This window comes from Scyliorhinus torazame, chromosome 21, assembly GCF_047496885.1.
Source record: "Scyliorhinus torazame isolate Kashiwa2021f chromosome 21, sScyTor2.1, whole genome shotgun sequence".
Lineage (NCBI taxonomy): Eukaryota > Metazoa > Chordata > Chondrichthyes > Carcharhiniformes > Scyliorhinidae > Scyliorhinus > Scyliorhinus torazame.
In genome coordinates, this window is record NC_092727.1 from 10,306,661 (window position 1) to 10,328,991 (window position 22,331).

At 45.6% G+C, this 22,331-nt stretch overlaps 1 protein-coding gene across 5 annotated transcripts in view; it reads left to right on the forward strand.

Moving 5' to 3' along the window:
* usp28 (ubiquitin specific peptidase 28) overlaps positions 1–22,331 on the forward strand; it is an 83,638-nt gene that overhangs the window by 21,694 nt on the left and 39,613 nt on the right. For 4 of the 5 annotated variants that reach the window (XM_072486484.1, XM_072486486.1, XM_072486487.1 and 1 more), the window contains exons 2-9: positions 2,705–2,782; positions 10,041–10,173; positions 10,559–10,682; positions 11,892–12,054; positions 19,054–19,140; positions 19,528–19,665; positions 21,099–21,169; positions 21,676–21,752. In XM_072486484.1, coding sequence (XP_072342585.1) covers positions 2,705–2,782; positions 10,041–10,173; positions 10,559–10,682; positions 11,892–12,054; positions 19,054–19,140; positions 19,528–19,665; positions 21,099–21,169; positions 21,676–21,752 — 871 coding nt within the window. The remainder of the gene's footprint in view (positions 1–2,704; positions 2,783–10,040; positions 10,174–10,558; positions 10,683–11,891; positions 12,055–19,053; positions 19,141–19,527; positions 19,666–21,098; positions 21,170–21,675; positions 21,753–22,331) is intronic. The other variant, XM_072486485.1, reaches the window with a different exon arrangement.

The following is a 22,331-nucleotide window of genomic DNA, read 5'->3' on the forward strand; positions in this document are numbered from 1 at the left end:
GGCCGCAAACTAATCGGCCGCTAAGTGTATCATCCAAAGTCTGGTCAAATTTGCAGTGCTTTGCTAGTTTTTACAGCGACGCAACAAATTGTGAAATGTTTTCCCCTTCCTCCTGTGCACGATGGTGAAAGCGGAATCTTTAAGCTATTAATGACGGGGAGAGAAATGTTCTTGCAAGACAGTCGTTAGCTCATCATAAGACTTGTCTCCAGGTTTAGTTCGGCGTGCTTATATTCTGTAGCAACTTGAATGTTTTCCTCCCCACTGAACTGAGGAAAGGTCGCAGTGTGCAGGTCTGCTGGTTTTGATTGGCTGTAAGGAACGTCTGGAACCTTTCCTCATAAGAGTTCAATGTCTCCTCCACCTCATCAAACCTGTCCATGGCGTCTTTTCATTCCTCCATTTTTGGATTGCAGCTCCCTGATCTGGGCGACTCCGACTCCAGCCTCTCTTCCCTGCCGTTTATTTTCTCTGTTTAAAGCAGACAAACTCTCCGCGCACAAGCAGACTAGCTATTCCGTGTAGCTCGCTATCGATTCCCGGGCAGTAAGTTGCAGAGTCGGCGGCCCCGTAGGTTCGCATTCCTGCGGCCCGTTTCAGTGTCTCGTGGTAAGTGTACTGAAAAATTTGATCCCTCGTTTGAAGTAAGCCTCCAATAACTCGCAGCTTTCCGATAGCTTATTTTTGTGAAAACCCTTATCGTTTGCACTAGCGGCTGTCGCGACCGACCGGATGATTCGCCGATGCCCAGCAATCGACAGAACGGTGTCCAAGTATTTACCTGAGAGGTGCTTTTACTTGTCATGAGGGTGGCATGGTAGCACAGTGGTTAGCACTGTTGCTTCACAGCGCCAGGGTCCCAGGTTCAATTCCCGGCTTGGGTCATTGTCTGAGTGGAGTCTGCACGTCCTCCCCGTGTGTACGTGTGTTTCCTCCGGGTGCTCCGGTTTCCTCCCAAAAGTCCCGAAAGACGTGCTGTTAGGTAATTTGGACATTCTGATTTCCCCCTCAGTGTACCAGAACAGGCGCAGGAGTGTGGCGACTAGGGGATTTTCACCGTAACTTTATTGCAGTGTTAATGTTAGCCTACTTGTGACAATAAAGGTTATTATTATTATTATTATTACAAAGATGACTTCAACTTGGAAGTTGATGATATTTCTCCCGACCTCACCCCTGATGGTGTAGGGGTCTAGATCTCCGTCGATGCATCGCTTTTCGTTGTATTCTTTGTTGTAGCTGCAAAGGGAGAGAATCAGAGGTGGCACACGTGAAGTTGGTGCAACCAAGTGCAAGGCGTTTATTTGCAAGATGCTGCTTAAACAGGTTACAATGGTAAACTCCTCAAAAGCCCACGCGCGACACACTCCGTTGACATCGTTGCTCAACACGTGACGTTACTCGGATACATAGCACAGGGCCATCAGAAAATAGGCTCTGATGGTCTGACATACTCTCTTACTCAAAGCGGGGGACAAAACCATGTTCTCAGCTCCTTTATTCAATTAGCAAGTCGATATATAGAAAGAGAGAAAATGCAAGAAGCCTAATTTGAAGTGAAGGAAAGTGTAGGGAGCTGTTTTTTTGGTCCTCCTTGGAAAGACAATATAGCTCCTGTAACAGAAGATTGATTTTTAATAACGCCGAGAGTTGCAACACTATCCTTGTGCCTCAGGGGCTGGAAAACTAGACAAGTCTGACCTTTAACTCCAGTCAACCACAAGGAAATTGAGCACTTACAATAAGGCTAATTAGAGCAGCCAGCGTGGATTTGTCAAGGGAAGCTGGTGCTTGGCTATTGAATTAAATTTTGGGGGGAAACCTCAGCCTGTAAGATGATGACGGGGTTTCAATAGATGTTGTGCATATGAACTTTGACCAGGTGTCACATAAAGAGACCTGCTGTGGAAGTTTGAGTGTTAGCTGCGGCTCATTTGGGTCAGCACTAAATCAGAAGGTTGTAACCTTGGATGTCCCCCTCCGAGGACTTCTGAGGCGACACTCCACTGTCGTCTTTGACGTGAGATGTTAAACAGAGACTCCATCTGCCCACTCTGGTAGAAGTAAATTATTCCATGGCAGTCGGTCGATGCACAGCAGGAGCGTTTTCTTTTTTTTTTTTTTTGCAGTGTTCCTGGTCAATATTCACCCCCCCCAGCCAATATCTAAAAACGTTATCCAATCGTAATCACATTGCTGTTTGTGGGATCTTGCTGTGCAGAAGTCAGCTACCCTTTTTCCTGAAGCACAACCTGTGACCACACGTCCAAAAGTAAAGTGCTTTGGGGCAGCCATGAAAGTGCTATAGAAATGCAAGTTCTCCATTTCCGAAAATGAAATGTGTTCACGCAATTGGCACAATTTTGAAGGTAACTGGATCATTCATGTGAGAGTGTGTAGGATAAAGGAAAGTGAATTTAGATTAGATAGCTGAAGATGTTTGAAGTGCCAGATCTGGCACCAACACAATGCCCACTTTTGGTGCTGTAATTTCTCTGAGCCTATGGAGTGAGAAGGTTTACTGAAATGGTGGTGTCTAAGTGTAGGAATCTTGACCGGGTTGAGTTCTGTGCGTTCCGATCCCCAATCAGCGGTTCACATCGGTAACTTGACAAATTTCATGGTCTCAATGTCTATACAACATGAGCAACCTGCTGATTGCTGCTCTTATCTCACTCCTCATCTTTCTCCATTTCGTTTGCAGAACATTTGCTTTATCATCAACCAGCTGCGAGAAATCACAGGGATTCACGACAATCGACTGTTGCAGAAGGCACTCCAGGTTAGCAATTGCTGACTCGTGTATTTAAGTACAAGCTGGACTGTACGGCAGATGGGGGCGAGGAAGACAATTTGACCAATCTTAACCCACCCAGCCTGAAAGACACCAAAGCCTCTGTCCCTCAACACAACCATTATCTAACTGCTTCTTAATGAATACCTGAGTTAGGCTTCCACTACCCTGTGTGTTAGTCATTGTGAAGCAAATATCACCTATGAAGTGAAAAGTTTAACTGAAATGGTGGTACCTGGATACAGAAACCATGAGGTCAGTCTCGGTTCCGTTCCTTCTGTTCCTTTAAAAAAAAATTAAATTTAGAGTACCCAATTAATTTTTTCCAATTAAGGGGCAATTTAGCATGGCCAATCCACCTACCCTGCACATCTTTGGGTTGTGGGGCGAAACCCATGCCAACACGGGGAGAATGTGCAAACTCCACACAGATGGTGAGCTAGGGCCGGGATCGAACCTGGGACCTCAGCGCCGTGAGGCAGCAATGCTAACCACTGCGCCACCGTGCTGCCTACTTTCTGTTCTTTAATCAGTAATTCAGGTAGGTAGCTTTGCAAATTGCGCAGGATCAGTATCTACACAGCATCAGGGGCAACTAACCCTTCTTCCGTCACTTTAGTTGAAATATATAAGAGAATTATGTTTTGATAAGTAGAGTACTGTTCAACCTTGCTTACTTGACAGAACAGCTTCGTAAAGAAAAGCCTGGTCAGTAATAACTGTGGCAATGGATGCAGACTGCTTTAAAATTTATCTTTGGATAATATTAAGCAGATTATTTTATATCATATCATCGAGCCTTAATGCCACAGAAGGAGGCCATTTACCCAATTGATTCCAGCTACACTTCTGGTGGCAGCCATGAAGGAGTAGGTCACACATTTGGTAGCTCCCGCTCAGGACGGACCTTTGGACCTTTCCTCCGATTTATTCTCTGATTTTACTTGTAAAATCAATAGCGACCTTGAGGAGGAGTCCCACACCAGTGCATTGATAGGCAGACCAGGAGTGCTCGCAAAGGAAGAAATAGAGAAGGCCTGGGTTGAAGCTGCAGCGGGGAAAAGCATGGCGGATGAGCGGAGTTCTGTCTCAACGACCCAGCGGTCGATGGAGCAGTTGATGACGTTTATCCAAGAAGGCTTCGGAAAGCAGAAACACAAAAGGTTGGACCCAATTAGGGAATCGATTGCTCGGCTGGAACAGAGATTGGACGCTCAAGATTGCGCGATCCAGAACTTGGAGAAGGCACTGACCGAGCACGAGGAACACCAAACAGCAATAGAGGTGGAGATGGAGATGCTGAGAGACCAGCAGGAAAGGCTCCTGAAGAAGGTGGAGGATCTAGAGAATAGGTCCCGCCGACTACATTCCAGCTGTCTGCAGAGGAATCTAGTCAGTGCCATTTCCCCAGTCTGTCCTTGCAGAATCCTGCAAGCTTACTTCCCTGAAATACCCATCCAATTCCCCTGTGGAATTATTCATCATCTACACTTCCAGCATCCTTGTGGGACAGCAAGTTTCAGATCATTACTGCTTGCCGATAATACTGGACAAGAGTGAAACCTGGCTTGATAGATCCTAGCTTTTTCCCCCCCCCTGATACCGTGGATGAGAGCTACTGAGCCAAGCAAATTCACAAGAGTCTGCTGATAAACTTTTAACACCCAGAATAAAATATTTATCAAACAAAAAAAATGAACCATCTTGCACCAGACAAAAAGGTTGGAAAGATTTCAATACAAACACAAGAAGACAATTCAAATTCACACTATTCCTTTACCCAAGCAATATCTTTACATACGCACAAACCAGTAAATAATTACCACTAGCTTGACACAAAGGCATCTCGCTTGTGACTGGCACAGCTGCAAAAGGTTTTCTAAGGTGAATTAACCTGGTATCACACTGACCAAGAATTTGATCACTTCTCTTGATATCTCTTATGGTGGATCAGTGACAGATTTGGTTTCATATGCCCCTATGATGCATCTTAGAACATTTAAGATGCAGTAGAAAATGCAAGTTGATGATGTATATGCTCCCTCTTGATGTGGATCCAGATAACAGTGTTATGTTTCTAACTCCTCATCATTATCCTGTCCACCTGCCAATCCAACGTTGAATGGTGGTTGACTCAGAATTTCCAACAGATTAAATGTCAGTTCAACTGAAGCAAATAGGTCTTGTGCTCCCAAATGGGGAAAGCATTGATAGAGTGGTATTGTCACGGGACTGGTAACCCAGAGAGAGACCCAGGGTAATGTTCTGGTGGTCCGAGTTCGAATCCCACCATGGCAGATGGCGAAATATGAATTCAATAAAAATCTGGAATTAAGCGTCTAATGATGACCATGAAACCATTTTGATTGTCGCAAAAACCCACCTGGTTCACTAATGGCCTCGAGGGAAGGAAACCTGTCATCCTTCCCTGGTCTGGCCTATATGTGACTCCGGATCCACAGCCATGTGGTTGACTCTTAAACGCCCTTTGAAATGGCCCAACAAGCCACACTGTTGAAGGGTAATTAGGGATGGGTGATATATGCCGGCTCAACCAGTGACAACCACATCCTATGAATGAATTTAAATAAAAAGGCTGATCTGGACTCCATTCAACCTCTCCCACCCTCGCTCCGTGTCTCGTCTGACACTTCAGGATGTATCCAAATGAGAAGAACCTGTGGCGGGTCTCCGGCCTGAGATTGTTTCCCCCAGATCCCAAGAGGCCACTCCAAGCTCTCTGGCATTTTCCTGGTTGTAGTTCATTGTTCATTCCGACGTGTCTTAACAAGTGTGGAATTCACTTTTTCTTTTAAGTACAAGGAGCTTTTTTTGCACTGATAGTTGTTCCTGTCCATGCATCTCCGGTGGGCATGAGTCTGAGGGGGGGGGGGGAGGAATACATTTAAGAGGACATCAATGCTGGCCATGGTTTTAGTGCCATCCTAGAACACCCACACCACCCCCGAGCATGAAGGAACCCATTTTCTGCCGTTGGATGTAGTTCTATACATTTAGGAGGAATTTGGATGGGTACGTGAGGAAGACAGGGCGAGAGGAAGTATACTGGGTGAGGGTTGATGTGAATCATGAACACTGATGTGAGCAGGTGAAGCCAAATGGCCTGTTTCTATCCTATAAATTCTATGTAGTTTTGCATAATGGTGTAGAAACTATTGTCTGGTAGAGGTGGTGGAAGCACCAGGCTTGGGAAAAGCAGAGACTCCATACAGTGTTCTGATGATGTCCAAGGTATCACCAAAGTCGCTGTCTCTTGGTGCCACAGTGCTTCGCACCAGGGGCCTGTGTTCAATTCCAGTCTTGGGTAACTGTCTGTGTGGAGTTTGCACGTTCTCCCCGTGTCTGCGTGGGTTTCCTCCGGGTGCTCCGGTTTCCCCCCACAGTCCAAAGATGTGCAGGTTAGATACATTGGCCACGCTAAATTGCCCCTTAGTGTCCAAAGATGTGCAAGTCAGATGGGGGTACAGGGATAGGGCAGTGGAGTTGGCCTGGGTAGAGTGTTCTTTGGGTGGGTAGGTGCAGACTTGATGGGGCAAATGACCTCCTTCTGCAGTGTAGGGTTTCTATGGATTTCAATCGGATATTGTAAAGTGGATCTTCCATATGACTTGCATGCAAATGTGCTGAAATTTTCCCCAGTGAATGTGTCCAGAGATGTGATTATTCACACTGAGCATGCCAAGTGCCAGATAGTTAATGGCATGGATGTGGTGTGCTCTCTCTACCAGCATGGTCACACTCTCTCCCCAGTAACTGAAGAACTTGGTTCCTTTTGCAAAGACATGGTACAGCATTTACATAACTCACTTATGGCCTCTGGTGGTAGAAGTCTGAAATAGTAGCCATCCATTTTATTGATTGAATCTGTGGAAGAAAATGCCTCTTTTGTACAGCACCTAATGCACCTCTTCAAAACATTTCACATACAGTAAGTTGTATTAGCACCTGTGCAACCATTTTATTCAGCACAGAGCAAGATTCCACAGCCATCACTTGGAGAAATGAGCAGTCAGTTTGTTTGTTTTTGTTCCACTGATGAAGGGAGAAATGATGGCTCGAGCACCAAGAGAACTCTTGATTATTCTTCGAATGTCTCATTGAGCAAGACCTTGGTTTAATACCTCACCCAAAGAAAGGCTTCTTGAGTAACACGGCATTTCCTTCATACACACCTGGAGTTTCAGCTGATTTGCTTTCCGTAGCATGTCCTTCGCTTCTCTCTGTTCCTATCACCACATGCACATTTGTTTTGATCAGTGACTTTCTACCCAATTCAACGAATCATCCCTCCTGACTCAGTGTCCCTGACTAACATAAAATCTAATTCTCTCCCCCGCCCAAATCAGGCTTCCCGATCCTTCCCAAACCTCTGAAACCACAGGTAAGGTGGTTACAATCTGGGCTGACGTTGACCCTCTCGCGTATGGAGCCCAGAATAGCGAACAATTGAGGTGCACTGCTGATGACTCCGTTTGCTCGTAATGATGGGGCCCTTAATTCTTGTGAGCCAGGGTAGGGGCAGCGCGGTAGCATAGTGGTTAGCACTGTGGCTTCGCAGCACCAGTGTCCCAGGTTCAATTCCCTGCTGGGTCACGATCTGTGCTGAGTCTGCACGTTCTCCCTGTGTCTGCGTGGGTTTCCTCCGGGTGCTCCAGTTTCCTCCCACAGTCCAAAGATGCGCAGGTTAGGTGGATTGGCCACGCTAAGTTGCCCTTGGTGTCCAAAAAGGTTAGGAGGGGTTATTGGGTTAGGGGGATTGGGTGGAAGTGAGGGCTTCAGTGGGTCAGTGCAGTTTCGATGGGCCGAATGGCCTCCTTCTGCAGTGTATGCTCTTATGTTCTATGTTTTTCACCCATCTTTTCTCCTTTTCTCAAGTGCAATGTTTCTTAGTGTAATCACCTGCTGCCTTATCCACTATATGTGGGTAAGTCAATGCAGTGAGGATAAGTGGACTGTAGATTTTCCAGCTCCGTTCTACCCTCGCTCAGTGTTTACTGGCCTGCAGACTGAGGGGCTGGGAGGGGGAGGAGGGAGTGGCTACTAAATGGCAATCCGGTATAGGACGTTTAACTCCCCCTCTCAAACATTTACAACATGACATCAATGACGAAAACCCACCGCTTGCTCAAATCAGCAAATAACGGCATGGATGTTTCCATCACTCCATCCAACAACCTCCTGCATTTGTATGGCACTTTTAACATTGGTCAGGCGTCCCAAGGTGCATCATGGGAGTGTCATCAGTAAAAACTCTCTAGTCCAGACCTTTCAGAATGTGGGTTCTTTGTCTTGCTGTGGTGGTCTTGCGACTTCCGTGTTTGGACATGAGCACCATTTATTGGTAGGCTTTAACTATTTACAGTTGCAAGTATGGTCTTGCATGGTGCTGTACCGTGCAGGTTAGCTGCTTAGAGTGCTGCTTTGACTGTTCTTTTGAGGGTCACCTACCATGTGATTGCATGCCTCACACCATGGGCGGTGCCACTCTCCAGTCCCATGGTAACCCTTGCTCTGCCAAGCATCTTCACATTACAATGCATTCAGGCACATATCGCATGAACCACGTATGAAAGTAGAGCAAGTGGCCAAAAACCTGGTCAAAGAAGTAGGTTTTAAGGGAGGAGAAGGCCGAGAGGGATGATATATTTAGTCATAGAATCATAGAATTTACAGTGCAGAAGGAGGCCATTCGGCCCATCGAGTCTGCACCGGCTCTTGGAAAGAGCACCCTACCCAAGCCCACACCTCCACCCTATCCCCATAACCCAGTAGCCCCACCCAATGCTAAGGGCAATTTTGGACGCGAAGGGCAATTTATCATGGTCAATCCACCTAACCTGCACATCTTTGGACTGTGGGAGGAAACCGGAGCACCCGGAGGAAACCCACGCGCACACAGGGAGAACGTGCAGACTCCGCACAGACAGTGACCCAAGCCGGGAATTGAACCTGGGACCCTGGAGCTGTGAAGCAATTGTGCTATCCACAATGCTGCCGTGCTGCCCTCGTTAAAGCTAACATCCCCTCTCTGATGTGTTCCGAGGTCAGTGTTCAAATACTCCACTCGCCTTGCACAAACATTTTATAGAAATAATTCCATTTCCTCCGACACAAGAGGTGCAGGACAGAGTGATCTCAAAGACATGGGTGGGGGATGGTAAGGTGTCAGATATATATAGGGAAATGAGGGACGAAGGGGAGACTATGGTAGATGAACTAAAAGGGAAATGGGAAGAAGAGCTGGGGGAGGAGATCGAGGAGGGGCTGTGGGCAGATGCCCTAAGCAGGGTAAACTCGTCGTCCTCGTGTGCCAGGCTAAGCCTGATTCAGTTTAAGGTATTACACAGGGCGCATATGACTGGAGCACGGCTCAGTAAATTTTTTGGGGTGGAGGATAGGTGTGCGAGGTGCTCGAGAAGCCCAGCGAATCATACCCATATGTTTTGGTCATGCCCGGCACTACAGGGGTTTTGGATGGGGGTGACAAAGGTGCTTTCAAAAGTAGTGGGGGTCCGGGTCGAACCAAGCTGGGGGTTGGCTATATTTGGGGTTGCACAAGAGCCGGGAGTGCAGGAGGCGAGAGAGGCCGATGTTTTGGCCTTTGCGTCCCTAGTAGCCCGGCGCAGGATATTGCTAATGTGGAAAGAAGCCAAGCCCCCGGGGGTGGGGACCTGGATAAATGACATGGCAGGGTTTATAAAGCTAGAGCGGATTACGTTCGTTCTAAGGGGGTCGGCTCAAGGGTTCACCAGGCGGTGGCAACCGTTCGTCGAATACCTCGCAGAAAGATAGATGGAATGGAAAAAAGAAGGCAGCAGCAGCAGCCCAGGATCGGGGGGGAGGAGGAACCAGAAGGACTCTCAGGGTTGTTAATATATACTGTATAATATGTATAGGTCGTTGCTACAGATAATTATATATTGGACTGTTAAATTATATTTTTGGAGAGTGTTACTTGTGATAAGGCAGTTGCCAATTAGGGTTAGTTTTCATTTTTGTTATTTATTATTTATTCATTTTCTGTTTATAAAATAGGTCATTGTTATTTGTGTTGTTATAATATTGTGTAAAGGATGCACAATGTACTGTGTTGGTTGACCAAAAATTTTCAATAAAATATTTAAAAAAAAAAAAAAAAAAAATTCCATTTCCTTTTTATAAAATTGGCATTGATGAGCATGTTGAATTGTTGTAACATTTTAATGTGATCATTGTCTATATGCAGGTCAGCAACAGGGATGTGAATCAGGCGGTGAGCTTCCTCACCGATGAAAGCGCCAGGGAACCGGGTTATGGAGCGACAGCCAGTGAACCAGACAACAAGTCTAGCGGAGCCACGGGCAGCCTGCCACGTGGGAGTGAGTATCTTAAGTCTGATGCTGACCTCACTTCAGTGTGGTGCTGTTTGGTTTGGGTGAAGCAGGAGACTGTGTTGAGGGAAGGAGCTGATGAGTGGAGAGAAAGGTTGCATTGTGCGCCTCTGAATAACTGCAGTACACTATGTGCAGGGCCCATAGCATCCTCTTTCCCCCCCCCCCCCCCTCCCCCAGTCACCAAGTCTGTCACTTGTATCAGTTCCGTCATCAGTAAGAAAACTAATCAAAAGAAAACCCCTACCTACTCACAGTGCAAACTAAAAAGTACAACCACCATCTTAAAACTATCTGCAGCAACTTGAATGTCGTTATTTCAGCCCAGTTTCTGGTTCGTAAATCCGCACCAATGGTAACTATTTTTTTTCAGGTGTCATTGACCTCACTAACGATGAGAAGGAGGACCTCCAGAAGGCGATAGCACTGAGCTTGAGAGAAAGCGAGAAGTTACAGAAAGAAGCTGAAATTGCTGCAGAGAATCAGGACACTAACCAGTATAGTGCTACATATTATTGGATTTAAGAATTGAATAGGCCCTTTATTTCCCTTTTTTTTTGGGTACAAGTCACAATAATCAGTACTGTTCAGGAATCTGGGATGAGCATTAAAAGTTTACTCGATGTCAAGTTCCATTTAAGAATTTGAGCAGTGTGTTTTTTATTCACAGCTCTCGGTTTGTTGTTTTGCTTTGACCGTCCAATAGGCTTTTTCTACAAAGCTCAACCCAACTGCTTTTTGTCGATGAGGGAGGGAACAATATCCCAGTATGAAAGCACAGCACCTGTGGGGGATTTGTTGTACTGTGATTATCTTACTGGACTAATGATCCAGACAGTATGTATTCAGTACCCTGAGCAGCTGGGGAATTTAAATTAAGTTAGCTAAATACATCGGATTTAAAACGAAAAGAAATCTCGAATTGTGACCCCGAAACTACTGATTATTATAAAAGGCCATCTCTTTCACCAATGTCCTTCAGGGGAAAAACGAACCATCATCCTAATCTGGTCTGGCCTACATGTGACTCCAGACCCAGACCTGTAACAACATGGCCGACTTGAGTGCCCTCAGAAATGTCCGAGTAAGCCACCCAGTTGTCGAGCAGGCAGCTCACCACCACATTCCCAAGACCAATTAGGGATGGGCTAACAAAGCTGACGTAACGTGAATTAATTAAAGAAAACAAACCCTTTGGGTCTTTTTTGGTTTTTCCTGATCTCACCCCCATCCTAACCCTGAGCTTGTTTTGAAACTCCTTTCTGGTTTACAAGTCTGTTTAAGTCCCGGACTGATTGGGAACAGGGTCTTAACCTGAAACTTACCAACCGGTCGTTTCTTGTTGGATTCTCCGTCCAGCGCACCCCCAGAATTCCCCATCTTGCCAGCCGGCCAATGGGGCTTCCCATTGTGGGCAGCCCCACGCCGTCGGGAAATCCACGGGCTGCCGGCGCAACAGAGAATCCCGACAGCGGAAAATCCAGGCCCTGGTCTTTGTTGCGTCCCTCCCTCAGAGTAATAGACTTTAAATCCGAGTGAGTCTGTTCGCCCACTCTCTCCCCTCTTTGGTTTATTTGGTAAATGTGCTTCCTGATTTATAAAAACAACTTTTTTTTTGTCTCAACTTGATGTAGATTTAATTACGTGTTCGTGCGTAATTAAGCCCTCTTGGTTTGTATGTACTAGAATTGGCTCTTTTCTTGCAGGGCGGGTGACACGAATGCCAGTGAGAGTAAAGTTGGGTTGAAAAGGAAGCGGTGCGAAGTATGGGGCGATTCCCCCAACCCACACGATCGGAAACGTGAGGACAAGTGGCCGGTGGGACTCAAGAATGTTGGAAACACCTGCTGGTTCAGTGCAGTAATACAGGTAATGAGGCTGAGTACTAAAGAGAACACGAGCCTAATAATAATGATCTTTAGTAGTGTCACAAGTAGGTTTACATTAACATTGCAAAGAGGTTACTGTGAAAACCCCCTCGTCGCCACACTCCAGCTCGTGGCTATCCTCGTCTGTCACAGTGCAATAATAATAACTTGCATTTGTTAAGCACCTTTATTGTAGGAAAACATCCCAAGGCACTTCATAGAAGCAGTGTAGAAATTAAGTTTGACACCAAGCTACATAGAGATATTTAGGTACCTTTGCCAAAGAGGTAAAGAGAAAAGTAATTTATTCGACAATGGTTTTCATGACCACTGGATGTCTCAAAGCAGATTATAGGTGACGAAATACTTTGGAAGTGCGGTCTCTGCTGTAATGTAGAAAATGTGGCAGCCAATTTGTACACAGCAAGCCTCCCCTCCCCCCCCCACCAAAAAAAACTTGTTGTGATGTTGGTTGAGGAAGTAATATTAGCCAGGATACAGGTGATAACTCTCTGACTCATCTTCAAAATAATGCCAGAGCATCTTTTATATTGACCTGAAAGGGCATCTGGGGCTTTGGATTAATGCCACACTTTCAACAGTGCAGCACTCCCTCAGTACTGCGCTGGAACGTCAGTTTCGACATTTTGCCAGAAATCCAAGCAGGGGTCTTAAATCCAGAAGCTTGTGACTCTGGGGCAACAGTGCTTCCAGCTGTGCCATGTCTCTTCAAGAAGGTTGAAGAGGAAGAGGTGCAGAGTATGGGGTGATTCTCCCAACCAACCTGATTGGAAATGTGAGGATGGGTGGCCAGTGGGACAAGAGGGGCAGAGATGATGGGAGAAAAAGATCCGTCTAATTCCCTCTCGTACTTTGTTTCGTGAACTCGCATATGGGTTACAATTTTTGATCCGATCTTTCCGCCAAGAGGTTCCTCTGCTTCTCGCAAAAATCGGTTTTGACCTAGCTTTGACATGGGATTGCATTATTATAATTACAAGATGAGACTTGGCTGGGGGGATGCGTTTGGCCCACCTGAGTGAATGTTGGTTAGTTCAGTTCACTTCGCGATGGGCTATGGATAACAAGGTTCTCCTTGAGTTTGCTTGATTGCCTGACGGAGTTGGAGAGAAATTTCCCAAAGTTTATCCCTTAAATTGGCCACCAGTTTATTTGGCTTTACCCATAGAACATAGAACATTACAGCGCAGTACAGGCCCTTCGGCCCTCGATGTTGCGTCGACCTGTGAAACCACTCTAAAGCCCATCTACACTATTCCCTTATCGTCCATATGTTTATCCAATGACCATTTGTAGGCTCATAGTGTTGGCGAGTCCATTACTGTTGCAGGCAGGGCATTCCACGCCCTTACTACTCCGCTGAGTAAAGAACCTACCTCTGACATCTGTCCTATATCTATCTCCCCTCAATTTAAAGCTATGTCCCCTCGTGCTAGACATCACCATCAGAGGAAAAAGCCTCTCACTGTCCACCCTATCTAATCCTCTGATCATCTTGTATGCCTCAATTAAGTCACCTCTTAACCTTCTTGACCTTAACCTCCCTACCTGTGGTGATGTGCATCAATGTAAATGCATGTAGGCTAACTGGACACTAGAGGGAGCACCAGAAACATCACACACACACTCAGCCAATAGATCAGTTAGATAGGAGACGACCAATGGACATTCACGATACACAAGGAGGTGACACGACTACAGGAGGGCATTACACCAACCCATATATAAAGGACACCACACACATGATCTGCCTCTTTCGAGTGGAGACAGTCAGTCAGAACAGACACAGGGCTGATTCAATATTACACCCACCACGTGGATTGCAGCAGCTGGTTAGTCAGTCTGGGTAGCTATAGTAGGATTAGCAGTAGTGTCGAACCTGAGTAATAGAAGTGTAAATAGTTTAATAAACGTGTTGAAGTTATCTCCACGCCTGAACCTTCCTTTGTCAAGTGCACCACAAGGAAGCCGCTTATGTTACACCTACAACATAACAAATCACTACCCAAGTGTAGGAACTCTTGTTTTATCTTCTTCTAATAAGACTCGATTGTCCGGTTGATTGGAGGTGTCGAAAATACAACTTTATTGCTAATTATTCACTTTAAACACTTGCATAAGAACTGAATGAAAACTTAGAAACAAAATATCAAACAATACATAATACATGGCAAGAAAAGCATTACACATAAAAGCATAAATAATTCACTTTGAACACAAACAAATGGATGGATGATTGAAGAATTCAGGAAGGCAGAATTTAATTTTTAAAATGTTAAATTCATTTATGGAATGTGAGCGTCGCTAGTTAGGCCAGCATACATTGCCCAAACTGAGTTACCCTTCAGAAGGTGATGGTCAGTTGCCTTTTTGAAACACTGTAGTCCTTGAGTTGTAGGTACACCCGCTGTACTGTTATGAGGGGAGTTCCAGGATGTTGCCCCAGCGACAGTGAAAGAACGGTGCTATATTTCTAAGTCAGGATGGTGAGTGACTTGGAGGGGAACCTCCAGGTGGTGGGGTTCCGGGGTGCCTGCTGCTCTTGTCTTTCTAGATGGTAGTGGTCGTGGAGGTGCTGTCTGAGGAACCTAGGCGAGTTACTGAGATTGGAGCACCAAGTTTTGAGATGAAGATTCAGAGTTGCCAGTGCACTTTGTGGGTTTCATGGTGTCTTCTGCTCAAGTCTACTAATCAGAAGGCACTGTAGCAAACGGGGAGATCATGGAAATGGCAATTTTCACTGGGAATCTAATCCTTGTTGTGATTCATTCCTTGAGCTCCAGCCAAATTGGCTGCAGAATTAAGATATCCAAATCAAACCTCATCAGTTTTAAATAAGAATAGAAATTGCTGGAAAATCTCAGCAGGTCTGACAGCATTTGTGGAGAGTGAACGGAGCTAACGTTTTGAGATGGATGACTTTTCATCCAATCTCATTTGGCACTGAGCACAAAATTCGCATCGAGTATCATTAGAAGGTGGGTATCAGATGGCCGCGAATGTGCTGAGCCAGAAGCCCTATCTTGTTATGTTTATCAGAACAGATGAGCCAACGTTCCGATCTTAGTAGGAGATAAACAGGTGAAAATGGGTCAACGGAGATCTGTAGATCCAATCACACCCCGCGTTTAAAACTAGCGGTGTTTAAAACACAAGGGAAATTAATTTTTCAGTGAATGGAATGAGAAATACATCTTTCAAAGGACATTGTCACCGTAGAATTATAACAACCCTACAGTGCAGAAGGAGGCCATTTGGCCCATCAAGACTGCACCCAGCCTCCATAAGAGCACCCTACCTAGTCCCACTTCGCACGCAACCCCGTAACCCTACCTAAATTTTTGGACACTAGGAGACAATTTAGCGTGGCAAATCCACCTAACCTGCATATTTTTGGACTAGAGGAGGAAACCAGAGCACCCGGAGGAAACTCACGCAGACAAGGGGAGAATGGGCAAACTCCACCCTGACAGACACCCAAGGCTGGAATTGAGCCTGGGTCCCTGGTGCTGTGAGGCAGCAGTGCTAACCACTGTGTCAGGGGGAGTATCTGCAAATGGATCTTCCAGATTTGGTGTCCAGGAGGGGGGCCCATCCTCCAGCTTCAGAGTGCGACCGGAGATCAATCTTCAATGTTAGGAGGTCCACCATCTTTCCTCAATAGTGGGTCAGTGATGTTGGGCATCGAGATACAATGGTTGACTACATGCCATTAGGCCTGCCTCACCATGGAAGCTAGCGCAAAACACCAGTTGCATAACTAATAAGATCAGGGCCGAATAAATATGATGTGTTTTCCCCATCAGCCTCCGCAGTGAGAGTTCCCCACCGCTATTCAATGACAGTCACGTTTTGGGGCCCTGGGGAGTTTCTCAACAGTTTAGCCCATACTTAGAATTTCTTTTAGCACTGTGGAGCCGAACTCCGAGATTGGGCTGCCATTTTGAAAGGGTTCTCCGATCTCTAAGTGAGCTTGTGGGCCCCCCCACACCCTCCCACCCATGGGCAATGTCACCCCTCCACACACATGGACACTACCCCCAAGTCTGGACACCCCGCTATGGGGTCCCTGGGGGTCCCCCCCCCCTCATCACCCACCCAACCTCCCGGAGGCCCCTACTTACCTACCCTGCACTCCCCTACCCTTCAAACCCCTCTTCCATACTCATTTTATGGGCATGGCCCCCCCTCGCCCTGGCCCTTTGCAGTGCACCTGCAGTGGCACTCTGGCACCCAGGCAGTCCTCCTGCTGGCTTGGCTGTGCCATCCGAGCACCTTAACAGTGCCAGGGTGGCAGTGCCAACTGGGCAGTGCCACTGTGCCTGCGTTCCAGGGGGAGGTCCAGGGAGCCACCCTACACTTGCCCTGACCACCTTGGTGCCGGTGGCCCGGGAGACCCCCTTGGTGCCGTTCCGCCTGGTCCACGTTTGTGTGGACCAATACTGATCGGCACCCGGCTGCAGCCTCCTTGTGGGGGCTGAAGAATCAAGAGAGGCCAGTCGATCACGGCCATTTGGGGCGGGGTTTCGATTCTGACGTCTCGCGGGATTTTGGAGAACCCCGGGAGGCACGGAGCCTGTTGGGAGGTTTGCTGGAAGCCTCTCCTAGCATTCTCCGGCCGCGTTGCGTTCAAGCTAGAGCCCAACGTGGCCGGGGATTTGCGCCCTCCATGTTCCCACTGCACAACAGGACCTCGTCCCAGAATGGGAGAATTCCCCCCTTGCTTTCTGGTTGCGCCCCCTGTCTCTGAAATTTTTTTGATCCTTCTGTGGCATTTCTCCCCTAACTTTCTCCCCTGAGCTATTTTTCTCATGTGACCAGTGAGTCTGGACAGTGACTGTCAATGGGTTATTTCTCTGTTGGGCAACATCAAAGCCAACTTTGATTTTTGTCATTATCTAATATGAATGCTTGAACATTTCCTGTAGAAGGCACAAGATAGGAATCGGGAACAGACACCATGCCGCACCCTGCTTCATTACGACACACATTTCATGATCACTTTTAACTTGTAAAGTTTCCTAAGCCACTTGCAGATGTTTTAATTTGGAATTCCAGGTGGTGAAGGATTATACGGGGGCCAATCTTCACTCAGCCTTGCAATTATTTAGTGTGAAACATTACAAGTATTACACCTCTTAGCTCAATGACACCAGAGTTTCAGTAAGTGTGTCTTTAAACATGCTCAAGTGAAATCCCAAATCAATGCCCTCAACGTTCATAATTCAACACAATTAAAATACAGCTAACAATAGCGTGTTGACACTGAGCGAGCTAATCTTGTGACAGGTAACTCAAAAGCTTATTGGGGCAGCACTGTGGCGCAGTGGTTAGCACTGTGCCTCACAGCGCCGAGGTCCCAGGTTCGATCCCGGCCCCGGGTCACTGTCCTTGTGGAGTTTGCACATTCTCCCCGTGCCTGCGTGGGCCTCATCCCCACAACCCAAATATGTGCAGGGTAGATGGATTGGTCACGCTAAATTGCCCCTTAATTGGAAAAAAAGAATTGGGTAATCTAAATTTTTAAAAAACCAACCTCAAAAGCTTATTTGATAATTTGGGTTTTAAAGGAAGGAGTGAGAAAGGCGGAGAGGTTGAGGGCAAGAATTCCAGAGCTCAGGACCTAAGAAACAAAAGTAACTTGTTCAATGTACATGGACAAGAGTCCAGATTGGGAGGAACTTTGAGATCTTCAGGAGTCAAAGAGCTGAAGGAGATGGGGAGAGGCATGGCAGTGGAGAGAGATTTGAAACACAAGATGGGAATTTTGAGAATGGCACTGGACCGTTAACTGCAGTAGATCAGAGAGCACAGGGCCTCACACCAAGGATACTGAGATCAGTTGTAGCACAGCCAATGGCTCACATCACCTAATTCAGAAAGGCCTAGCGACTGAACCTGGGACTTCACTGGTCTGCGTGACTTAATATTGCAGCACGCCTTGAGTTTACCTGCTCAACCACCAGCTATAAATTTAACTCAGTGAAGCAACATGATCAGGGATGATAAGCAACAGTTCTCATTGTTGAACTAAGAAAGTACAGCAGGAGCAATAGTACACAATGTTTGTTTTCCCCTAAGGTAAAACTGTTCAAGCAATGACTTTTGAGTTACAGATACCTCCCTTTGTTGACAATTCAGTGGTGGTACATATTTACTACAGCGTAACTCAATGCTGAGAGTGGCATAGCTCTCCCCAAGGCTATGATATTGTCAGGTTCTTGTGTTTGTCAGCACTGTTCCAGCTGTCCTGGATGATTTGTGTCAGCCGTGGATGGCGCACTTTGCTCCGATTCAGAAAGTTGTGGATTCAAGCCCGGCTCCAGTACCTGAGGACATAATCTCAGCCAATACTTCAATATGGTCTTTTGAGTGAGACGTTGAAATGAGCTCCATCTGCCCTTAAGGGTAGATGTAAAATATCCCATGGCATTACTTCAAAGAGAAGGTAGGGGCGTTCTCCTGAAGCCCTGACAGTTGTGCTCTGATTAGTCCGTTATCATTGCATCATGCAACGATTGGGATAGTAGACAGTGGACTAGATAAACCTTGGTCTTTTTTTCATTGAGTAATTCCTCTGTTGCTAGGGTGTACTTTCGCTCGAACTAGCAATAACAATAGGAAACGGGGAGATTAAGGTCTTAATTTATATCCTCGGTTCTGCGCTCCCAAAACTTAATAACACATCAGACACTGATTGAAGTGCTGCCAAGTGCAATTGCTCCAATGTTTATTCTGTGGGAATCGCTAGTGAAACTGTGAGCAGTGAAAATATCATTGGAATTATTTCATGATTAAGTGATGGGGCAGTGATATACCTGTAAGCTATGGAGCAAGTCCAGTTGGCTCCTGTGTGATGGGCGTTAATTTCTGTTCTGCACCTTTGGGTAGAGGCTGTTTGCAATTTGCAGAGAACAGCTTTTGGTCCAGTTGAGTTTCTGCGTAATGCTTTTAACTCTTTTGTATATCTTGATTTTAGTCCCTATTCCAACTGCCTGAATTCCGACGGCTAGTGCTGAACTACACAATACCAGAAAATCCACAGGAAAACTGCAGAAGCCACGCTGTAAGTTCACCTGTGAAATGCAAAAGAGATCTACAAGGGGGTGATTCCAGAATTGTGATTTTAGAACTATCGAGAAAAACCATGCAGGCGGAGGAGTGATCTATTAGAGGCTTTTCAAATTAGCAAGGGTTTCATTTCAATTGTGTAAAAATAGAGAATGTTTCCGCTTGTGGGGAAGACCAGTTTTAGGGGTCATAAGTATATGATGGTCATTAATAAATCCGATTGGAAAATTGCGGGGGGAAAGAAATGGAAGGTTATGCTGATTGGGTGAGGTGAAATAGAACAGGAGGAGTTTGTGTGCTGCATCAACCCTGGCCTGGACCACTTGGGTTGAATACATTAATCGTCACTTGCAAATTCCTAATTGTGCTGTTCACTGACCAGGAGCAGCGAAACTTGGCATTTATGCAAGAACTGCGATGTTTGTTCGCCTTGATGGTTGCCTCCAAGCGGAAGTACATCGATCCATCAAATGCAGTAGATCTCCTTAAGGACGCATTTCGATCAAGCGAAGCACAGCAGGTGGGTCTGAGAATCACTGCTTATGCTCAAAATCATGCAGAAATTCTAACATCAATAGAGATGTGCAACTAGATGGCGGGATTTGAACATAAAGCTGATAACAGTGGAAAATTCTAGAATTATATCCTCTAGATTGGCCAACATGTGGAAGAAAATCATAATTTAATGGTTCAGTTGGAAAGTTGCAAGATTTCTGATTTGCGTTAAATAAGATAAGGTGGTAAGAAATGGGAGCAGGAGTAAGCCATTTGGCCCTTTGAGCCTGCTCCGTCATTCAATAATATCGTGGCTGATCTGATTGTGGCCTTAATTCTACTTTCCTGCCTGGCCCCCTTAACCCTTGAATCTCTTGTCGATTAAAAATCTGTCTGAATTAACCTTGAACTTACTCCGTGACCCAGCCTCCAGTTTGTTGGGGAAGCGAATTCCAAACACTGACGACCCTCTCGAGAGCGAGAGGGAAGAAAATCCTTCTCATCTCCACCTTAAATTGGAGACATCTTGTTTATAAACTGTGCACCCTTATTTTAGATTTCCCCGCAAAAGGAAACATCCTCTCTCCACCTACTCTATCCCGCTCCCTCAGAATCCGATATACGTTACCTCATCTTTCTGTTTTATCTGCTGATATACCTGTTATTGAAATATAACGCATTTAACACTGGGCTGACTTGATGACTCAGAATGGCGAATGAATATAGGTCACTCAACTGGTGTGCTGAATAAGTTACATCTTACCATACACTTTGCTCCATTTATTCAATATTAATTCCTTTCCATTTCAGATATTTCAAGTTACTTCATCCATTGCAACTATGCTGATAGGCACATCACAACTGAAAACATAGGAAATGATTTCAGATCCATTTCACCTTATGGAAGAATTTCCTAAGTGAAGTCTGAAAGATTCTTGTGCTTGTTTGGCACTATTGAAACCTCTGAAACAAAAATAAATGTTTCGCCACATAACATGGGCAAATGCAGTATTGTAGAAAAGTGATGCATCATCAGTGATGGTCTCTCTTTGGTTGGAGGCCCTGCCCATTTCTTCAGGAAGTTTTGTTGTCACTTGAGTTAACTTCTCCTTAGCTCAGTATTGAAGTTGGTCCGATGACTGTACATTGACTCCTAGATCTGGACCCTTGTCAGCTTGAGTCTCTTGGCATTACTTTGCTGGCATTACTTTATTCTGTGGGTTAGTAAGCTCAGTTTGAACCCCATGCCAGGGTTTGAGCTCATAACATAGGCTAATATTTCAGCCCAGCTACATTTTCGGCGGTGCCACCTTTCAGAGGAGGCATTAACCCGAGGTCCTACCTAATCTGGGGTTAGTGTATATGGAATGGAGGACATTAAGAGCAGGTCAAGAGCTGTGTTTATTTGAACAAACCTCTTATTGCTGCCTGCATTATTCTTTTTTTTTTAAACACCAGGATGTGAGTGAGTTTACCCACAAACTCCTGGACTGGTTGGAGGATGCATTCCAAATGGCAACAAATAGAAAGTAAGTTGAGCTCGCTGTACTTGAAGGTGCTGTACTTGAAGGGCAATTCCATGTGAAGGGATGCCAGAGGGAGCATTGTTACCTGCAGTAGTCATCAGGTTCATCATCAATTAACAATCATAGTTCATGGTTTTAAAATACAAAAACGGGAGTTATCATTTTCTTGTCATCGGGTTACTGGAAAATGTAATGCAAATCTCCTCTGGCTGCATGATTCGTATCCCCGCTGAGCTCCTCCATACTCGGTAGTAATTATTTTCAGCCAGTTTCCCCAATTCTATCACCAACACTCTCCTGCGGAATCCCATTGTGCGCTTCACCTGCCAAACAACCATCCATCCGACTCTCTGCTGCGCCAATTTTTGTGACCGTCTCATTAATCGGTTTTTCTAATAAGTCTATCATGTGGCACTGCAGCTGTTTATTCTGTCTTTTGTCTCAATTAACTATGAAAAGGAGGCTGTTGGATGTAATTAACAATATTCACTGTCTTTGATATGCTGCAGAAATTCACACAAAAAATCGCAAAACCCAATGGTGGAACTCTTCTATGGGACGTTCCTGGCTGAAGGCATCCACGATGGTACAAAAATCATGCTGTGATTTGTCAACTCTTCTTCATTAACTAGTTGAAAGTTATTTGTAGTTGCCACTTCTCTCGTATCTTTATAAATTGCTCGGAATAAGCGGGATGGGTTGGCATGTTGTCCTGTGATTATTGGGAGATAGATTATCAATCCATCCCTGATGGGCTGATTAATTTGTTCTTAATTCATCTTGACAAGACCAGTATTGATCGCCCATTACTAATTACCCTCGAAGAAGGTGGAGAAGGGGCATCTTCGTGAATTTAACTGGCTGGCTTGTTTGACCATTTCTGAGGCAATTCAGAGGTAACCACATTGCTGTGGGTCTGGAGTCACATGTAGATCAGACTGGCTAAGGACAGCAGATTTCCCTTCCCTAAAGGGCGTCAGGGAACCAGATGGATTTATGACAATCTGGTAGTTTTATAGTTACGATTACTGATAAAAGCTTTTTTTTTTTCAAGATTTATTTAGTTAACTGAGTTTAATTTCCACATCTGCCATGGTGTTATTTGAACTTCTGTCTCTGTAACATTAGTACAATAATATACCCACCATACAACCATACCTTTGAC